Source organism: Anabrus simplex, chromosome 11 (genome assembly GCF_040414725.1).
Source record: "Anabrus simplex isolate iqAnaSimp1 chromosome 11, ASM4041472v1, whole genome shotgun sequence".
In the NCBI taxonomy this organism is placed as follows: Eukaryota; Metazoa; Arthropoda; class Insecta; order Orthoptera; family Tettigoniidae; genus Anabrus; species Anabrus simplex.
Genome location: NC_090275.1, coordinates 19,709,675 through 19,726,670, shown reverse-complemented (window position 1 = coordinate 19,726,670; position 16,996 = coordinate 19,709,675). Strand labels below are relative to the sequence as shown.

Sequence of the window (16,996 nt, the reverse complement as noted above, 5' to 3'; positions counted from 1 at the left end):
GAACTAGGGAGGCGACCCATCGCCTATGCGTCTAGGACATTGTCAGCTCAAGAAGCAAAGTACTCCATATATGAGCTTGAAGGTTTGGCAGTCTTATTCGCCTTAGAAAAGTTCCGTCTCTATCTGGAACACGTCAAATTCGATCTGGAGACAGATAATCAAGCCTTAAGCTGGGTCTTAGGTAGGCCGCGTCGTACTGGTCGTATAGCCCGTTGGGCCATCCGTATCTCTGCCTTCCAATTCGATGTCCGGCATATCAGAGGTACCGAAAATGTTGTGGCTGATGGACTCAGCCGTATGTTTTCTAACGACGTCGAGACCCAGGAACCGGCCGACAGTTCATCACCTCCCGAGTCCATACTATCTGGTGTTAATGCCATCTTAACAGATGCTCCCATGCTTTTTAGAGATATTGAGAAATACCAACGTGAAGATCCGACGCTGGCTCCGATAATGGAAACCCTTTCTTCTGGGGAACATGTTGTCCCTTATGTTCTGAGGAATGGTGTTTTATGTTGCCCTTCGAGGCATGACAAGATGATGAAAGTTGTCGTTCCAGCTGTTCTGGTACCTATGATCTTCAAGTATTATCATGAGACCCCATTAGGAGGGCATCTGGGTATCTTTAAAACCCGTGAAAAGATTCGTGAAATGTTCATCTGGAAAGGTATGGACGGTGAAATTCGTGAACTGGTAAAAGCTTGTAAATCTTGCTTGCTCAGTAAACCCACCATGTCCACCAAGGTAGGCCTTTTGTCTTCGCATCAAGCGTCGCGCCCCATGGAACGCTTGTACATTGATTATGTAGGACCCTTCCCCCAGTCGAAGGGTAATGCCAACAAGTTCATCTTTGTGTGTGTAGATGGTTTTACTAGATTTTCCTGGTTATTTCCGACTAAGCTTGCTACCGCTCAGTCCACCATTACTTGCTTAAATTCTATTTTTGCTTCTTTTGGTCCGTGTCAATATATTGTATCTGATAATGCTAAGGCGTTCACATCAAATTTATTTCGTAAATTCTGTTTTGACTTGTCCATCTCTCATGTAACTACTTCTGCTTATTACCCTCAACCATCTCTGGCTGAACGGGTTAACCGTAATCTCAGGTCCGCACTCATTGCCTATCATCATGAAGATCCTTCCAGGTGGGACACGTCCCTGCATTGGATAGCTTTTGCTTTGAATTCGGCGGTTCATGAATCTCACAAGTTTACTCCAGCTTCTTTGATGTTCAAGTTTGTTCCCAACTCGCCGCTCTCTAACCTCTGGTCTCTGAATGACATTCTACCCGAGACAATAGATCCGGACAACATTAAAGATCTTTGGAAGAAGGCTAAAGCCAATCTTAAAGTGTCTCATGAAAAGGTTAGGGAAAGGTATGATCGTGGACGGAGACCCACCCCTTTGAAGGTAGGCGACCAAGTAATGGTCAAGAATTTTGTTCCCGCGGGCAAGCTTGCCCCCAGATTCCATGGGCCGTGTGTCATTCTCGATTTCCTTACCCCGGTTACGTTGTTATTAAGCAATCCAGCCACCGAGAGGATATTTAGGGTTCACCTGTCCCAGGTGAAACCGGTGTAATTTCTGTGTTAACTTGCTTCATATTATTTTGAAAGGATATGAAGGTTATATTTTTTTTTTTGAGTTTCACTTTTAAGGCATTCTGCCCCTTCTATAATATTTTGGTTTTAGATGTAAGCCTTTTGTAAAACCTGCCCCGATCCGTTAAACTGCCATTCTGTCCTTGTCACGGCCATTACCACGCTCCCGTCTCCTGCTCAACTCTACACAGTGGCTGGCTAAGATGAAATGCCATGGATATCTGCACGCCGCTGGCCCCTCAATCTCTCTACAAGCCTGTGCCCTCAAAGAAACATGATGGTCCAACACAATTCTGCCGCCTAGTTTTAATGTTTCAGTGCCCCCGCAGCCGCGCGGCGCCGTGCCGCAACTGGGTTCGAGGAAGGGCCCCCTCGGCCCCAGCGAGGACGACATGTGCACGGCGAGCCTGAGCTCTCCTCCCGGCCAAGGCTGATGTGCGGCGCACGACCTGCTACTTGCCCGCAGCCTGTATATGTTCACCGCGGGCGCGGCGTGTTTCAACACCTCTGCTCCCCTCATAGTGCGGGCGAGCGGTATCTCAGGGTACTTGAGGGGTCCGAGCGGCCTCCTTTTGGACGCAAGCTGCAACGGCCGGTCTGGCAATCCAACTTAATCTACATCAACTACATGGACAGTCATTATAAGCAATAACTACACTTGGGAATTCAACAGCAATATTTGGTGGACATTGCAAATTTTTCCTTCACTTTCAAGTATTAAAAGTTTATCTTCAGAAATTCAACTTCTACAAACATAAAGACTTTACTTCACCGGCAACAACAAAATTTTGAAACTGAATCAAACAACAGTCAGAAAATCTTGTAAATGCTTCTGCAATCTATTTTATATTCACATTAAAACTTGGACCTTATTTTCAAACAAAGTTTATGCTCTTCTGTGTCACCCCTGGAGGAACTTTTGGGGGGGGAGGTCTGTACCGGGCGGTACACCTCTACTCTGTTTATTTAAAAGTTGCGCCAGTTGAAACTCCTCTGCTGGAGGAAGTCTGAACTTTATTTACCCTATTAATTCTCTACTTTCTCAGAAGATGTCACCACGTGGAAAACTTTGAGTTTTTGAACTGTGTCATTTTTGATGTGTTTTTGTTTCGCTTGAAGTAAGAAGTGCGAACTTTCTCTTCTAGAGGACACTACTGAAGATCAACAATAGTGCGACCTAGCGCGGAGTCAAAGAACTATTTTGTTGGAGAAAGTTTTATCTCAAATGTTTGTTCTTTGTTAAATTTCTTTCTGTTATTGTTTAAGTTGGCTGTATACCCCTCTCTTTCCCCTTGTTTTAGATTTATCCAATCCCGAATTTCTTTGAGTAATTTCTGTCCCATCTTGTGTATCTTCCCCCAACTTGAATCTGCTGCGGGATCCTATCCAATAAAAAATTTGAGGGAGGGTGTTTTCTTTCCCCTAACGCCTAGAATCTTCCGCGAGAGGATATAAACTGCTGATTTTAGGGTCTCCAGGCCACTTTTGTTCCATCTCTCAGTGTGTAAAGTACATAGCAGGAGGCGGGAAGCGCCTCTTTCTTCACCAGCTGTTCAACTCCAGGTAATGGCCTCTTAATAACATATTTTCTTGCTAGAGTCGGCAGTTTAACTCTCGCGGCGGGTTCTAGGCCTTCCACCATGTAACTTTCCTTTAAAATGTAAAAACAACTGGTATCTGTTCTATCTTTTAAAGCTACATCCTGGGATAGAGAGTGCTAACCCTCTCGAGCTCCCACTCATATTGTTTTGAGGTGAACTTATTTTCTCAACCTATTCTTCCGTAATGTAATGTAAATTGTCATGTTCTTAAGTCACCTCGGTAGTATGGGATTAGCCCTTGTATTAACGGCCTAGTGCCAAGTAGGTCTTAAGCAAAGTGTATTAGGAGTGCAAGTTCGCCTCCTCTCAAATTGTATTTTAGAGGTCATGTATTAACCTTCTTTTCATTTGATAGACCTCAGTAGGTTGGGTATTTTACCCCTGTTTTTATGTCCGTTGAAGACGGTTGGAGGTAGAGTTTGGTGTAGCCTTTGAGAGGCTTAAATTTTGAGAGCGTGGGGCTCTTTTGAAAATCGAGTGTCATATGCCTCGTGGAGGCTTTTCAGTGTAATTTGGAGCCAGGGGCTCCTAGGTATGAATGGGGATTTCTGCCCCTCTGTTAAATCTTGTGTTTGGGGTAAAACTGAGCTGATTGCTGAAGTCAGGGCGCGAAGCCCAAAACCTGTAAATTTTGTAACTACCCCTTTTGCCACTTTGTACCTGCCATGTTTGTTATTGTTTTGTTTTTGAAAAGAAAATATAACCTTGTTAAATTTTAAAATTAATTTCACTTTAGTAGTTTGAGACCTATTCACCACCCAGCTCCTTCTTTCACGCATAACTACCACAAAACCGCGGTAACAGGGATCATTGTAAGTATCTAGGTGTTAATATAAGGAAAGATCTTCATTGGGGTAATCACATAAATGGGATTGTAAATAAAGGGTACAGATCTCTGCACATGGTTATGAGGGTGTTTAGGGGTTGTAGTAAGGATGTAAAGGAGAGGGCATATAAGTCTCTGGTAAGACCCCAACTAGAGTATGGTTCCAGTGTATGGGACCCTCACCAGGATTACCTGATTCAAGAACTGGAAAAAATCCAAAGAAAAGCAGCTCGATTTGTTCTGGGTGATTTCCGACAAAAGAGTAGCGTTACAAAAATGTTGCAATGTTTGGGTTGGGAAGAACTGAGAGAAAGAAGAAGAGCTGCTCGATTAAGTGGTATGTTCCGAGCTGTCAGCGGAGAGTTGGCGTGGAATGACATTAGTAGACGAATAAGTTTGAATGGCGTTTATAAAAGTAAGAAAGATCACAATATGAAGATAAAGTTGGAATTCAAGAGGACAAACTGGGGCAAATATTCATTTATAGGAAGGGGAGTTAGGGATTAGAATAACTTACCAAGGGAGACGTTCAATACATTTCCAATTTCTTTGAAATCATTTCGGAAAAGGCTAGAAAAGCAACAGATAGGGAATCTGCCACCTGAGCGACTGCCCTAAATGCAGATCAGTATTGATTGATTGATTGATTGATTGATTGATTGATTGATTGATTGATTGATTGATTGATTGATTAATTGATTGAATCCAATAATGCCGTATGTGGAAATAATTAGTGTTCTAAAAATAATTCAATTAACTAGACAATATTTCGTTCACAAAATGTTAAGGGTACACGCTGTCTACCCTGTCTCCCCTGACGCTTCGCCCCTGAGAGCACGTGTAGTTTGAGAAGTTTTTGGCGTTATTTATGCGTTTGTAGTATGTTAAGGTAAGTAAATAGTAGTGTCTGACGTTCGTTTATATCTCCTCTCAACACGCGTGGAAGGATATGTGCTGTGTTTGGCTGCAATTATTATGAAGTGCAGAAGGACTCGCGGTCTTCCGTTTCTTGCGTGACAAGAAGATGCAAGTAAATATTGTGTTTAAATATGTATTCTTCCAGTGACAAAGAGATTTTTATAGTACTTCCAAAACTTCTAACCTGTGCGACCCATATTTTACTGGCTTAAACTACAATAAGCTTATTTTATTGTATAGTGCAACAGTTAACCTTCAGTTCCGATGTGATTTTGTAGGTGTGATCTTTGGTTTTTGAAATGTCAGAGAATGATTTGGATAAGGAATACAAGAAAGAAGGGACGTTACGCTTGAATAAGAATTGTAAGATCTGTTCAGATCATTTCTAGGACAGCGACTTTAAAAACTCCAATTATAGCCAAGGGTATGTTATATTCTTACTGTAATTGTACGTAAATATTCTTCAGAACATAGCTATAGACAACATTTTCATTTTTTTTTTCTCTTATCCCTGTCCTCATATTAAAGCCGAGATCTGTACAAACACAGAATCTCCCAAAAATAAAACGTCGAAAACTACCACCCCTTCCAAAAGGGGTGGACTTTCCAAAACAAAACAAAACAAAACATGAATGTGCCCATCTGTTTATTGACAAGAATATTAATGTGATGAGACGATATTTTTTTAATGAGAGAATAGACAAATCTAACCGTAAAGTCCAGGCAGGAATGCTAAAGCAAAAATAGTAAAGCATAAATGAAAGTAGTGCATTTAATATCTTGAATAGCTGTCTAATTTCAATCTTTAAATTATAACCTGTCAAATAATACGTCCATCATTTATCCAGAATTGCTTTAGCAGAGTTCGAAGTTAATGTCTTAATATTTTTTCTTTCTAGACGAAATTTATTTATCCATCTCCGTATATAAATTTCCATTGATATTTGAATTTATGTGAATTTCCAGATCACGCCACTACGAGCACCATTAGCGAATTGTCTCCCATTTTAAATATGTTCAATCCGGAAGTGTCCTGTATGTCTATACGGTATTTGCTAATCGTAACAGTCACACAAATTCTCAGTGGTAATCGTTTGCTCATATGCTTGGTTTCAGGACATACAAGAAGAGACCGGGTATTTGTTCTCTAGATGGGCCTTACTTCGAGATTAAGATGGATGCCTTGGTCTTCTTACGAGCTGTGCAGTACAGAAGCCTTTTCACAAACTTCAGGCTGGAAACGAACCGCCCAGATGCAGGTTACTTTGCTGATCTAGTATTTTCCTACGGCAGTCCTGGAAATGAGCAAATTATTATGGTTCAGTTTACATACTCCCGCCGTGCCGGTATTTATCAACATACAAGACTTCAGAAACTTATCAGGAGTCATTTTGAAAGTATGGAATACCGGTATGTATCACAGCATTTTAAGAACTGTACACATGTTCTCTTTACAAATGCAGATGTGAAATTAAAACGGAGAGTCAAAAGTGATGATTCTCCTGCAAAGACGTTGTTATGTACAACGCTGGAACCTGAGGATGTATGTCAGGTTGATCTTACTGATGATGTCTGTAAAGACATTAAACTTAGGGATAAACGTGGAGCTGAAGCTTTTGCGAACAGCCTTTTAATATTTAGAAATCAATCTGGTTTAGAAGAATTGGACGAACTTATAAGGAAGGAACTTAAAAAAATCAGCAATGGCCATGAACGTCAGAGTCGGATCGTTCAGCAGACCTTGTTTGAAAAAATGAGAGCCTCGTGGGAAAAACCGGTTGGGTCACCTATTCGCGCAGACTGGGAAGATTGGACTGAGCTGAAAATGCTACTCCTTGGTAAGAATACACTCTTGAAACAGGTAAAATTTTTCGAATACACACTCTCAGATCTCAAAGAGAATGTGTTGTTGGATTCTAAATCTGATATAATTCTACTTATGGTAATTCGGTGTGTGTGATCCGTTTAGTTCTACAAATATTGGTGTTTAGTGTTTATTTGTATTATTTATGATTAGTGATTCCCGTACTTATTTACATTTTACGTTGAATAATTCAGTTGGCGTTCGGTAGATTACGTGTTGTAGATTAGGTTATACTCTTGACTCGATTTTGGATTGGGAGAAAAAAGAAATAATATCCACTTTTTAAAATTTAAGTATAGGTAGGTTAGTTGATAGAATACTTACAACGACACGATGTTTTACGTCGCACTGACACAGATAGATCTTACGGTGACGATGGGACAGGAAAGAGCTAGGAGTGGGAAGGAAGCGGCCATGGCCTTAATTAAGGTTCAGCCCCAGTATTTGCCTGGTTTGAAAATGGGAAACCGCGGAAAACCACCTTCAGGGCTGCGGACAGTGGGGTCGAACCCACTATCTCCCGAACACAAGCTCACAGTTGCGCGCCCCTAACCGTGCGGCTAACTTGTCGACAGGATATCATAAAAAGTCATAACTTCCGCAGCGTTTACATTCGTACAGGCAATAGACACGGTATTTCCAATATCAATTCACCGGTTCCACCTATCACAAAGGTAATAATTTCTTTAAATAACACAATAACACGGTAAATTTTGTTTAAAGGAATAAATTCCTCAAATTATACATTATTTCACTGGCAAAATTAACATTCCTTGTATTGTTATCGATTGGTGGCGGTAGTGATTATTGTTTTAAAAGGAAGTACAACTAAGGAGCCATCCTCTATATAACACTAATGATAGAGAAAAATTGGAAGGGATCCGACATTTCGAAAAATGAACATATCGGCCAAAGAAAGACAAGGGCCACGAAGGGCGTGAAAATGAAAGACTCCCTTGGTCTCAATACCTAACACCGCCCGGGTCAGAAAAGAACAGGACTTGGCCAAGGAAGGTCGGATAGGATAGATTAAACTGAGGAGCCTGGCACAAGTAAGTGGAAGCAATACCAGAACTCGGCTGAGGGCCCCGTGGTCGCCAAACCATGCTCCAAGGTGAGAGCCCCTGGGCCTATGGATTACTGCCGCTCTCCGTATTTAAATATTGCATTGTTAGCTACGGTTTAGAACGCAGGGTAGAGTGTAGTCAAGAAAACAAAAGTAATGATCAGCCGATTTTAAGAGCAGATTTAATTTCCGTTAGCTTGAACAAATAAAACGAAAAACTTGCGAATAAAGATTTAGTTTTAAGAACATTCCTTTCTCACCATGCGAGTTGACCGTGCGGTTAGGGTCGCGCAGCTGTGACCTTGCATTCGGGAGATAGTGGGTTCCAACTCCACTGTCGGCAGTCCCGAAAATAGTATTCCGTGGTTTCCCCATTTTCATACCATGCAAATGCTGGGAATGTACATCAATTAAGGCCACGCCCTACTACCTTCCCAGTAGTGAAGCAAGGGCGACTGAGAAACAATGCGTGCTGAATCACCATTTTCCCACGAGGTCATTGACCCCTGGCAAGGTCATTGAAACCTAGTACCACGTGCTATTGTTTACAAACAACACCTCGTACTTTTGTTTACGAACAAGACCATGTGCCTTTGTTTACTAACATATGCACGTGTTAGGTATGGTTTTTTAACAAGAGCACAACCCTAACCAGACAGACGTCATCTTGAAAGGGCCAGACCTCACTCCACGTACTTTTGTTTACAAAACAAGACCACGTGTTCTTGTTTGACAGGTGTGAGGCGCTGAAATTTTACAAGAGTGCAAGGCTAACCTCACAGACGTCATCTTGAAGGGGCCTAACCTCACTCCACGTGCTTTTGTTTACAAAACAAGACCACGTGCTCTTGTTTAATATGTGTGAGGCGCTGAAATTGAACAAGAGTGCAAGGCAAACCTCACAGACGTCATGTTGAAGGGGCCTAACCTCACTCCACGTGCTTTTGTTTACAGAACAAGACCACGTGCTCTTGCTTGACAGGTGTCAACACGACCACGTGCTCTTGTTTGACGGGTTGAGGCGCGAAATTTGAACAAGAGTGCAAGGCTAACCTCACAGACGTCATCTTGAAGGGGCCTAACTTTACTCCACGTGCTTATGTTTACAAAACAAGACCACGTGCTCTTGTTTGACAGGAGTGAGGCGCGGAATTTGAATAAGAGTGCAACGCTAACCTCACATACGCTATCATGGAGGGGCCTAACTACACAGGGCCTATTTTTATGGCCAGGTGCCCTTCCCGATACCATCTTGCCAGATGCCCTTCTGGACGTCATCTTGGGGGGCGTAACCTCACAGGGTGGCGAGATGGCCTTCCCGACACAATCTTGCCAGATTCCCTTCCCGACGCTATCTGTGAGGGGCCAAACCTTACAGCGCATAGTTTTACGGCTAGATGCCCTTCTCGACGCCATCTTGCGAGATGACCTTCCCAAAGTCATCTTATATGCCTGTTGTGAAAATGGGAAATGGAATACTATCTTGCAAGATGACCTTTCCGACCCCATCTTGGAGGGGCCTAACCTTGCAGTACAATTTTATGGCTAGATGCCCTTCCTGACGTCATCTTGCAAGGGAATAACTACACAGGGCCCATTTTTACGGTCAGATGCCCTTCGCGACGCCATATTGAAGGGACCTAACAACAGATGGCTCGGTATTACGGTTAGATGACCTTCCCATCGTCATTTTGATCCTCTCACTAGAGGGGGCACATATGGCCCAACTTATTTTTATTGCCAGATGCCCTTCCTGACACCGTCGCCGTTTTGATCCTCCTCTAGAGGGGGCTCATATCGCCTAACCTAGTTTTTTACGACCAGATGCCCTTTCCCGACACCATCTTGGAGGCGCGCCCCTCCCGCCACCATTTAGGAGGGGTCTAACTATACAGTCGCCATCTGAAATTTTTAAAAGAGGTCAATACAAGGCTTTATGTCTCCATCCGACAAACTACTTAGTTGTGCAGTCTGCGCATGGCTTTACGGCACCATCCGACGGACGCCTTTTTGGAGGGGCCTGGCCCAATTCATGGCTTTACGACTACATTCGACAGACAAATAACATGACGTCACGGTACGACCTGCCCCCTCCTTATGAACAAGTCTAAACATGACAACAGGGCACAAGCAAACTGTGCAGGTTCTATCTTTATACAGAGGACCGGAAATGCATTGTGCTGTGACCTCTCAAGATGGCGACATGACGGTCAACTTTTTTGAATGCATATATATATTCGTGTTTAGAACATGCATAGCATACAATCAGCTTGTGTTGTGAACAGAAGATCTTACCTTGACCATAAAAATATGCCAGATGAATGAGGAGGGCGTGGTGAGGGGGAGAAATAAACAATCGAAATTGACACGCAGGCAACCTCACGGCAGACGATGATGACATTCTCGAACCTAATACGAACAAAAGAAATCGACGCGCAACCAACCTACATTATGTCAAGGATCGAATTTGACATGCAGGCAACCTACATTTTGACGAGACACAATCACATAGTCACCGAGCGTGAATAAAAGAATTCTCTATCACAGGCATGGGTTCTTCTCAAACGGGGACCCCGATGGATGGTTGTAACCAAAACCAATGAAAAACTCTCTCCCACTCTGATTTCCTTTCTTTACTTTTACCCAAATCATTTCCTCATATCCCGATTCCCATATCTCTACCTGCTTGCATATTTCGTCTTTTACGATCACTGGTATCCCTCCCGCGTAACGCCCTTTCAGACTACTTTTATATTTTGTTCTACTCCAGACCTTAAATCCCGGGATTTGCACATTTTGGCCAGGAGGTATCCAAGTCTCTACTATCCCAGTAATCTCACTATCTCGGATTAGATCTCTAAATTCACCATTTCCCAGTTTGTTCAATATACCCTCGATATTTATTAATCCCACGACCCAGTCTAGTTATTTGTTCGTGGGTATATCTGATGTCGCCAAGGCCTTACTTCTCGTCATTCGTGCATTTTCTAACTGTATAATGGATCCACTTGGGGAGCTAACTATTTCTTCTTCCAGCCCCCTACTTTCCTCAGGCCTTGTCAACCCTTTTTAGCCCAAATGTCTTTCAAATTTGACGCTGGCTTACATTTCTTTTCTTCTTTTCTCCCTGGGTTGTCCTGCCTCCTAGGGACCACCTCTTCTTCTTAAATTGATTTTCTGCAGTGTTGGTACCTGCTTTCGAGCGCCGCGTTATCCAGTTCACTGTCCCTGCTTTGTTGATTGCCACACACACCTGCTGACTCGGATCTGCTGTCGTCACTCCCCAGTCCACAGCTCATGTAGCTGTCTAACAGTCCATATCCGGCTCCACGAATCGTCCGCTATTATAAGCCTGTTTCCACGGATAAATGCTTTTAGCCCCGAATGCCGCGCCTTTCCTTGATAAAAACGTAATGTTCGCATATTTTCCATTTCCCCTTGGTCCAATTCCTTTTTAATCCACATTTTTGTGCCTTTCAAGCTCTTCGCACTATCCAAAATATTTCGAGCCTTCAAACTAGATACCATAAATACTTTCACTGGTCTTCTTCCCACATTCTTTCCTAATCTAAAGGCATTATCGATATCGCTCTCATTGCACTCAACCTTCAGTTTCTCCCTGATTAAGGAGAGTATTCTGTCTAACATATCATTAAAGTTATCTTTTTCTGTTTCTACCAGCCCATAAATTATTATGTTTCTCTTCCTATCTTCCTTCTCTATTGTCTTTTCCTTTTCTTCGAGGTTCCTTAACCTTTCTTCTATCTCCAGGACTTCCGTCCTCATTTCGTCTATCTCGTTTTTGTTCTGCAATACGCTCTCTTTGATATCCTTGAGTTCTGTTTGTATGAAGGTCTTCAAATTCTTGAATTCATTTTCTTGTTCCGTTAACTTTTCCTTGGTCTTCTCCGCTTGGCATTCTTGCATGATCTCCTTGAGCTTTTCAATATCTTTCCATGGCAGTCCATGGCCAGGATTTAACTCCACTCAACCGATCACTAGTTGCGCCATCACCACCACTAATGAAAATACTATTTGCGTGATGTTGACACTGTTTTTCGCCATTTGAGTTGATTTCACTTTCCATCTGCCCTGCCATCTGCCAATAGCACACCAGTATTGATCAATTGAAACTCCCATGTTCGCACACTCCTATACTTTTCACGCGCTCAGCAGTACGTCCTTACTCCTCGCGAGCTGAATTGCAACTGATATTTTCTTATATATATCAATAATATGTGTAAAGAAGTGGTATCAGAGATAAGGCTTTTTGCAGATGATGTTATTCTGCACATAGTAATAAATAAGTTACAATATTGTGAGCAACTGCAAAATGACCTCGATAATGTTGTGCGATGGACAGTAGGCAATGGTATGATGATAAACGGAGTTGAAAGTCAGGTTGTTAATTTTACAAATAGGAAAAGTCCTCTCAGTTTTCATTACTGCGTTGATGGGGTGAAAGTTTATTTTGGGGATCATTGTAAGTACCTAGATCTTAATATAAGGAAAGGTCCTCATTGGGGCAATCACATAAATATGATTGTAAATAAAGGGTACAGATCTCTGCACATGGTTATGAGGGTATTTAGGGGTTGTAGTAAGGATGTAAAGGAGAGTGCAAATAAGACTCTGGTAAGACCCCAACTAGAGTATGGTTCCATTGTATGGGACCCTCACCAGGATTACCTGATTCAAGAACTGGACAAAATCCAAAGAAAAGCAGCTCGATTTTTTCTGGGTGATTTCCGACAAAAGAGTAGCGTTACAAAATTGCTGCAGAGTTTGGGCTGGAAAGACCTGGGAGAAAGGAGACGAGCTGCTCGTCTAAGGGGTATGTTCCGAGCTATCAGTGGAGAGATGGCGTGGAATGACATCAGTAGACGAATAAGTTTGTGTGGTGTCTTTAAAAGTACGGTAGATTACAATATGAAGATAAAGTTGGAATTCAAGAGGACAAATTGTGGCAAATATTCGTGTATAGGAAGGGGAGTTATGGATTGGTATAATTTACCAAGGAAGATGTTCAGTAAACTTCCAATTTCTTTGCAATCATTTAAGGAAAGGCTAGGAGAACAACAGATAAGAAAACCTGGGCAACTGCCCTAAATGTAGATGAGTAGTGATTGATTGTGTGTGTGATTGAAACATCTTAAAACAATGAATTTCCGTCCCTTCCTTCCACTGCACTTGCGCCAGTTTCTACCACTAACCTATCCAACTCTACCTTCATTATTACCTCGAAGGTGTCCTGTCGTTTTACACCTAAACGTCCTTCCACCCCAAAGACTAGTTTCCCAGTTCCCAACAACCAGCGGAAGACACACTACAACGGACATAGTACTCCTGTCAACTCCATTGGACCTATATACACTTCTCAACAATTTCACACACGACAAAAACCTCAAACAAAAGCGCAGGCTATAACTACAAGTTCGTTGCTTGAAAACATTAGACAGTTGATCTTGACGCTTAAAAACCCGGTTTCCCCTGAAATCGATCCCTCTCATACACGTGATGTTATTTCACTTATTTTGAATCATAATAACCATGGATGCTGCATCTCAACCGAATAAAATGGAACTGTCACTCAATTCGAGCGCATGAACTGTCCGGCTCCATGGCTAAATGGTTAGCGTGCTGGCCTTTGGTCATAGGAGTCTCGGGTTCGACTTCCGGCAGGGTCGGGAATTTTAACCATCATTGGTTAATTTCGCTGGCGCAGGGGCTGCGTGTATGTGTCGTCTTCATCATCATTTCATCCTCATCACGACGCGCAGGTCGCCTACGGGAGTCAATCAAAACACCTGCACCTGGGGAGCCGAACATGTCCTCGGACACTCCCGGCACTAAAAGACATACGGCATTCCATTTCATTTCAGCGCATAAACTTAGCCTAGATACTCTAATGCAACATTACTCCGTTTCAATTTGTCACCGAATGCAATGAAAGGGCATTCGCTGGATCCAGCCAGGACTTTGTGGTGGCTGCTGCTGAGGCCATACATTGGCTTGAGAATTTAGATCTAACTCTTTGAACCCTGTTGCTTGCATGATTGTTTTCAATGTTATAATGTGTATATCTTGTAATTTTGTATTTAATAGTTTGTGCTTACTGTTCATGCATATTTAATCTTCGTATTGTTTTGTGAACGTTACCATACGCTAATAATAATGATAATAATACTCCGTTTCAATGTGTGGAGTTAGTGAGACCTGTGTGAAGGATATCACCCCATTTCAGCTCCCAGACTACAATTTTATAAGAAGTGATCGTGATGATGGATAGGGAGGGGTCGGAATTTTCCTCAAGAGGAACATCATTTGTAATAAAGTTGTTGTTTTTTTTTTGCTAGGGGCTTTACGTCGCACCGACACAGATAGGTCTTATGGCGACGATGGGATAGGAAAGGCCTAGGAGTTGGAAGGAAGCGGCCGTGGCCTTAATTAAGGTACAGCCCCAGCATTTGCCTGGTGTGAAAATGGGAAACCACGGAAAACCATTTTCAGAGCTGCCGATAGTGGGATTCGAACCTACTATCTCCCGGATGCAAGCTCACAGCCGCGCGCCTCTACACGCACGGCCAACTCGCCCGGTTTGTAATAAAGTAACTCTTAACATTTGCCGTTAAGGTTAATTACAGAGGTTCATCGTTAACTGTTGTTTCAGTATCCCGACCAACTAACAAACTTGTAACTATGCAAGAACTACGTCGTCCTTTTTCCCAACTTTCACAGCCTGTACTAATCTTCAGATACTTCAATTCACACCACTTGAATTAGGAAATTTCTTCTACTGACTCACATGGAAAGAACTAATGGTTGTAGCTGAAGAAGATAACTTAGTGCTACTGAATGATGGGTCTCCTACCCGAGATTCCCGAACTAATCAAGCTCCTTCAGTAGTAGACGTTACTTTTGCATCCTTCAATAACATTCTACTTCTCCTGGCAGGATGTACAGGACACCCTAGGATCTGACGACTTTCCAACATTATTAACGCCGACCAATTCATCAACCACTCCTCGTACCATCTACACAACATATCGTTGGAAAATTCGACAATCTCTCTGGGCAAGTTACAAGGAGACAATAGATCTCATCCTGGAAGAATACCACAAAACAAATGACATTGTTAGAGGTTATGAAACTTTCTCTGACTCCATTAATCGAGCACTATGTCGTACAGTTCCACAGTACAGTCCATATTGTGACCGTATCGGTCATGTACATATTTATTTATTTATTTATTATTTTAGGCAGTGAAAAACCTTGCTAAGATCCCTCGTACTTGTTACAGAAAGTTGCATTAGGTTGCACATGTTTACACAACCTTTCTAGCCTGGTAAACACCACTCCGTCTTAACTAAAAGAAACCCCAGAGAGAGAGAGATGAAAAATGTCAAGCAAGAAAAATCGATAATGATACCTCCACCCGTTGAAAAAATGGCCGAAAAGCGGCGATGCTAGCTTGCAAGCTTCATTTGTATGATAAGATTTCGAGATATGGATAACAATTAGTATGGGAAACCTCGGGATGTCATATGGTTTCATAAATGACCTCTGCCAAAATTCCAAATTTTTATAATACATTAACGTATGGAAAAATACGCGATCATTTGCATTATATAACAGCTAAGCGTCAGTACGCTCACCATATACGCAGCACTCTCATGGAAGACTGAGTAGGGGCATTATTTTGATAATTAATTTAAAATAAACGGCCGAACGATCCAAGTTCCGCACATAACTAGACTATTTAAGAGTCTGAGTCACGCATTTGGGCGCATTACCGATGTCATACGACATGTTTAACTATTAATTAAAAAAGTAGTGGGGACTAGCTACTGTCTGTCGTGTGAGTAACTTTTAAAAGGGATGGTGGTGATGACACCACACTCCACTTCACGCGAAGGATTCAAGGCAGAACCACGGTTTGCTGGTGTTCTGACTTTACTAGTATTTCAGAGTGGGAATATTCATTGTGCATCTTCGAGAATATTATCATTATCTACAAATGATAGTATTGATGGGGTTGAAGTAATGTGAACAGCATTAAGTTGTTACAGTATTTTTTAAAAGTGACGCAACATATAATAACAGCATCAAAGTTGTTAAAGTGTAGAAGAGGACCCTGGATTATGAACGCGCTCAGCAGGAATAGCAGTGGAAACGAACCTGGGACCAACGTCAGCATCATGGAAGCTTAAAAGATGATGAGGGTCTTTCCCTAGGCTCGAGCCTTGGATTTTACGACATGCTGATAAGTACTAAAATGTAATCATTTTCCTAAATAAATGCGCGGTTATTTAATATGTAGATCACATAAATTAGCATAGAAATGTAAATTGCATGTATTCTTGAATTAGTGAGAAAACTTGCGAGTGGTCTTGTTATCGTTTTTTATTCATCTAGATGGAATTAACAGTCTACTACATGGGCTTCAATTTATATTTAATGTAATGCATGTCCGTGATTTGAAGAAAAATATTAGTTAGTCTGAGAGTGGGAAATAAATCCAGATTTGTATTTATACTGATCCCAAAACCGTGATGTGTATAATTTATTTACGACATATCCAAGTTTGTTTGTGATAATGCATGATGGCTATGTCTTCAATATGGACTATCGGCTATTAACATCAAGACAGGAAGGCACTCTTATTTTCACGTAATTTGCATGATAATATTTTGTAGATGGCTGTATTAATTATTTGCGTAACTTGTGCACCCTTCGGGTCAAGGTGAACTACAGTTATTTCTCCAGCTAGTCAGATTTCATCTCAGGGTATCCATATTTCCAGAAAAATGTTTAATTTTTCTATAAATTCAATTTAACGTGAATTCTGAGAAAGATACTAACTCCACATGCGGTTCAGAATTCCGTATTTCATCGCCCAATTACCAAGTCCGCATATACAAACTTCGATCAAGATCTTCCAACACAAATCCACTTAGCAATTACCTTACACACTAAGTATTATTATACTCTAATGCTACAAATGATAACTCACTGAACTATAAAAATAATTAAGAAGCATATGTATTAAATTATTAAAAATCGCGAAAGAAATGGTAAAGTACCTAAATATGTTCATGAACTTTCAGTTATTACTTCAAA

General features: G+C 41.7%; 2 protein-coding genes across 2 annotated transcripts in view; both read left to right on the top strand.

Moving 5' to 3' along the window:
• The window catches only part of LOC136883529 (transient receptor potential channel pyrexia), a 434,219-nt gene that overhangs the window by 311,541 nt on the left and 105,682 nt on the right, over positions 1 to 16,996 (top strand). The gene's annotated exons all lie outside the window — the stretch shown is intronic.
• The window catches only part of LOC137502711 (transient receptor potential cation channel subfamily A member 1 homolog), a 63,260-nt gene that overhangs the window by 11,741 nt on the left and 34,523 nt on the right, over positions 1 to 16,996 (top strand). The window contains exons 2-3 of the mRNA XM_068229709.1: positions 6,063 to 6,292; positions 6,410 to 6,784. Coding sequence (XP_068085810.1) covers positions 6,063 to 6,292; positions 6,410 to 6,784 — 605 coding nt within the window. The remainder of the gene's footprint in view (positions 1 to 6,062; positions 6,293 to 6,409; positions 6,785 to 16,996) is intronic.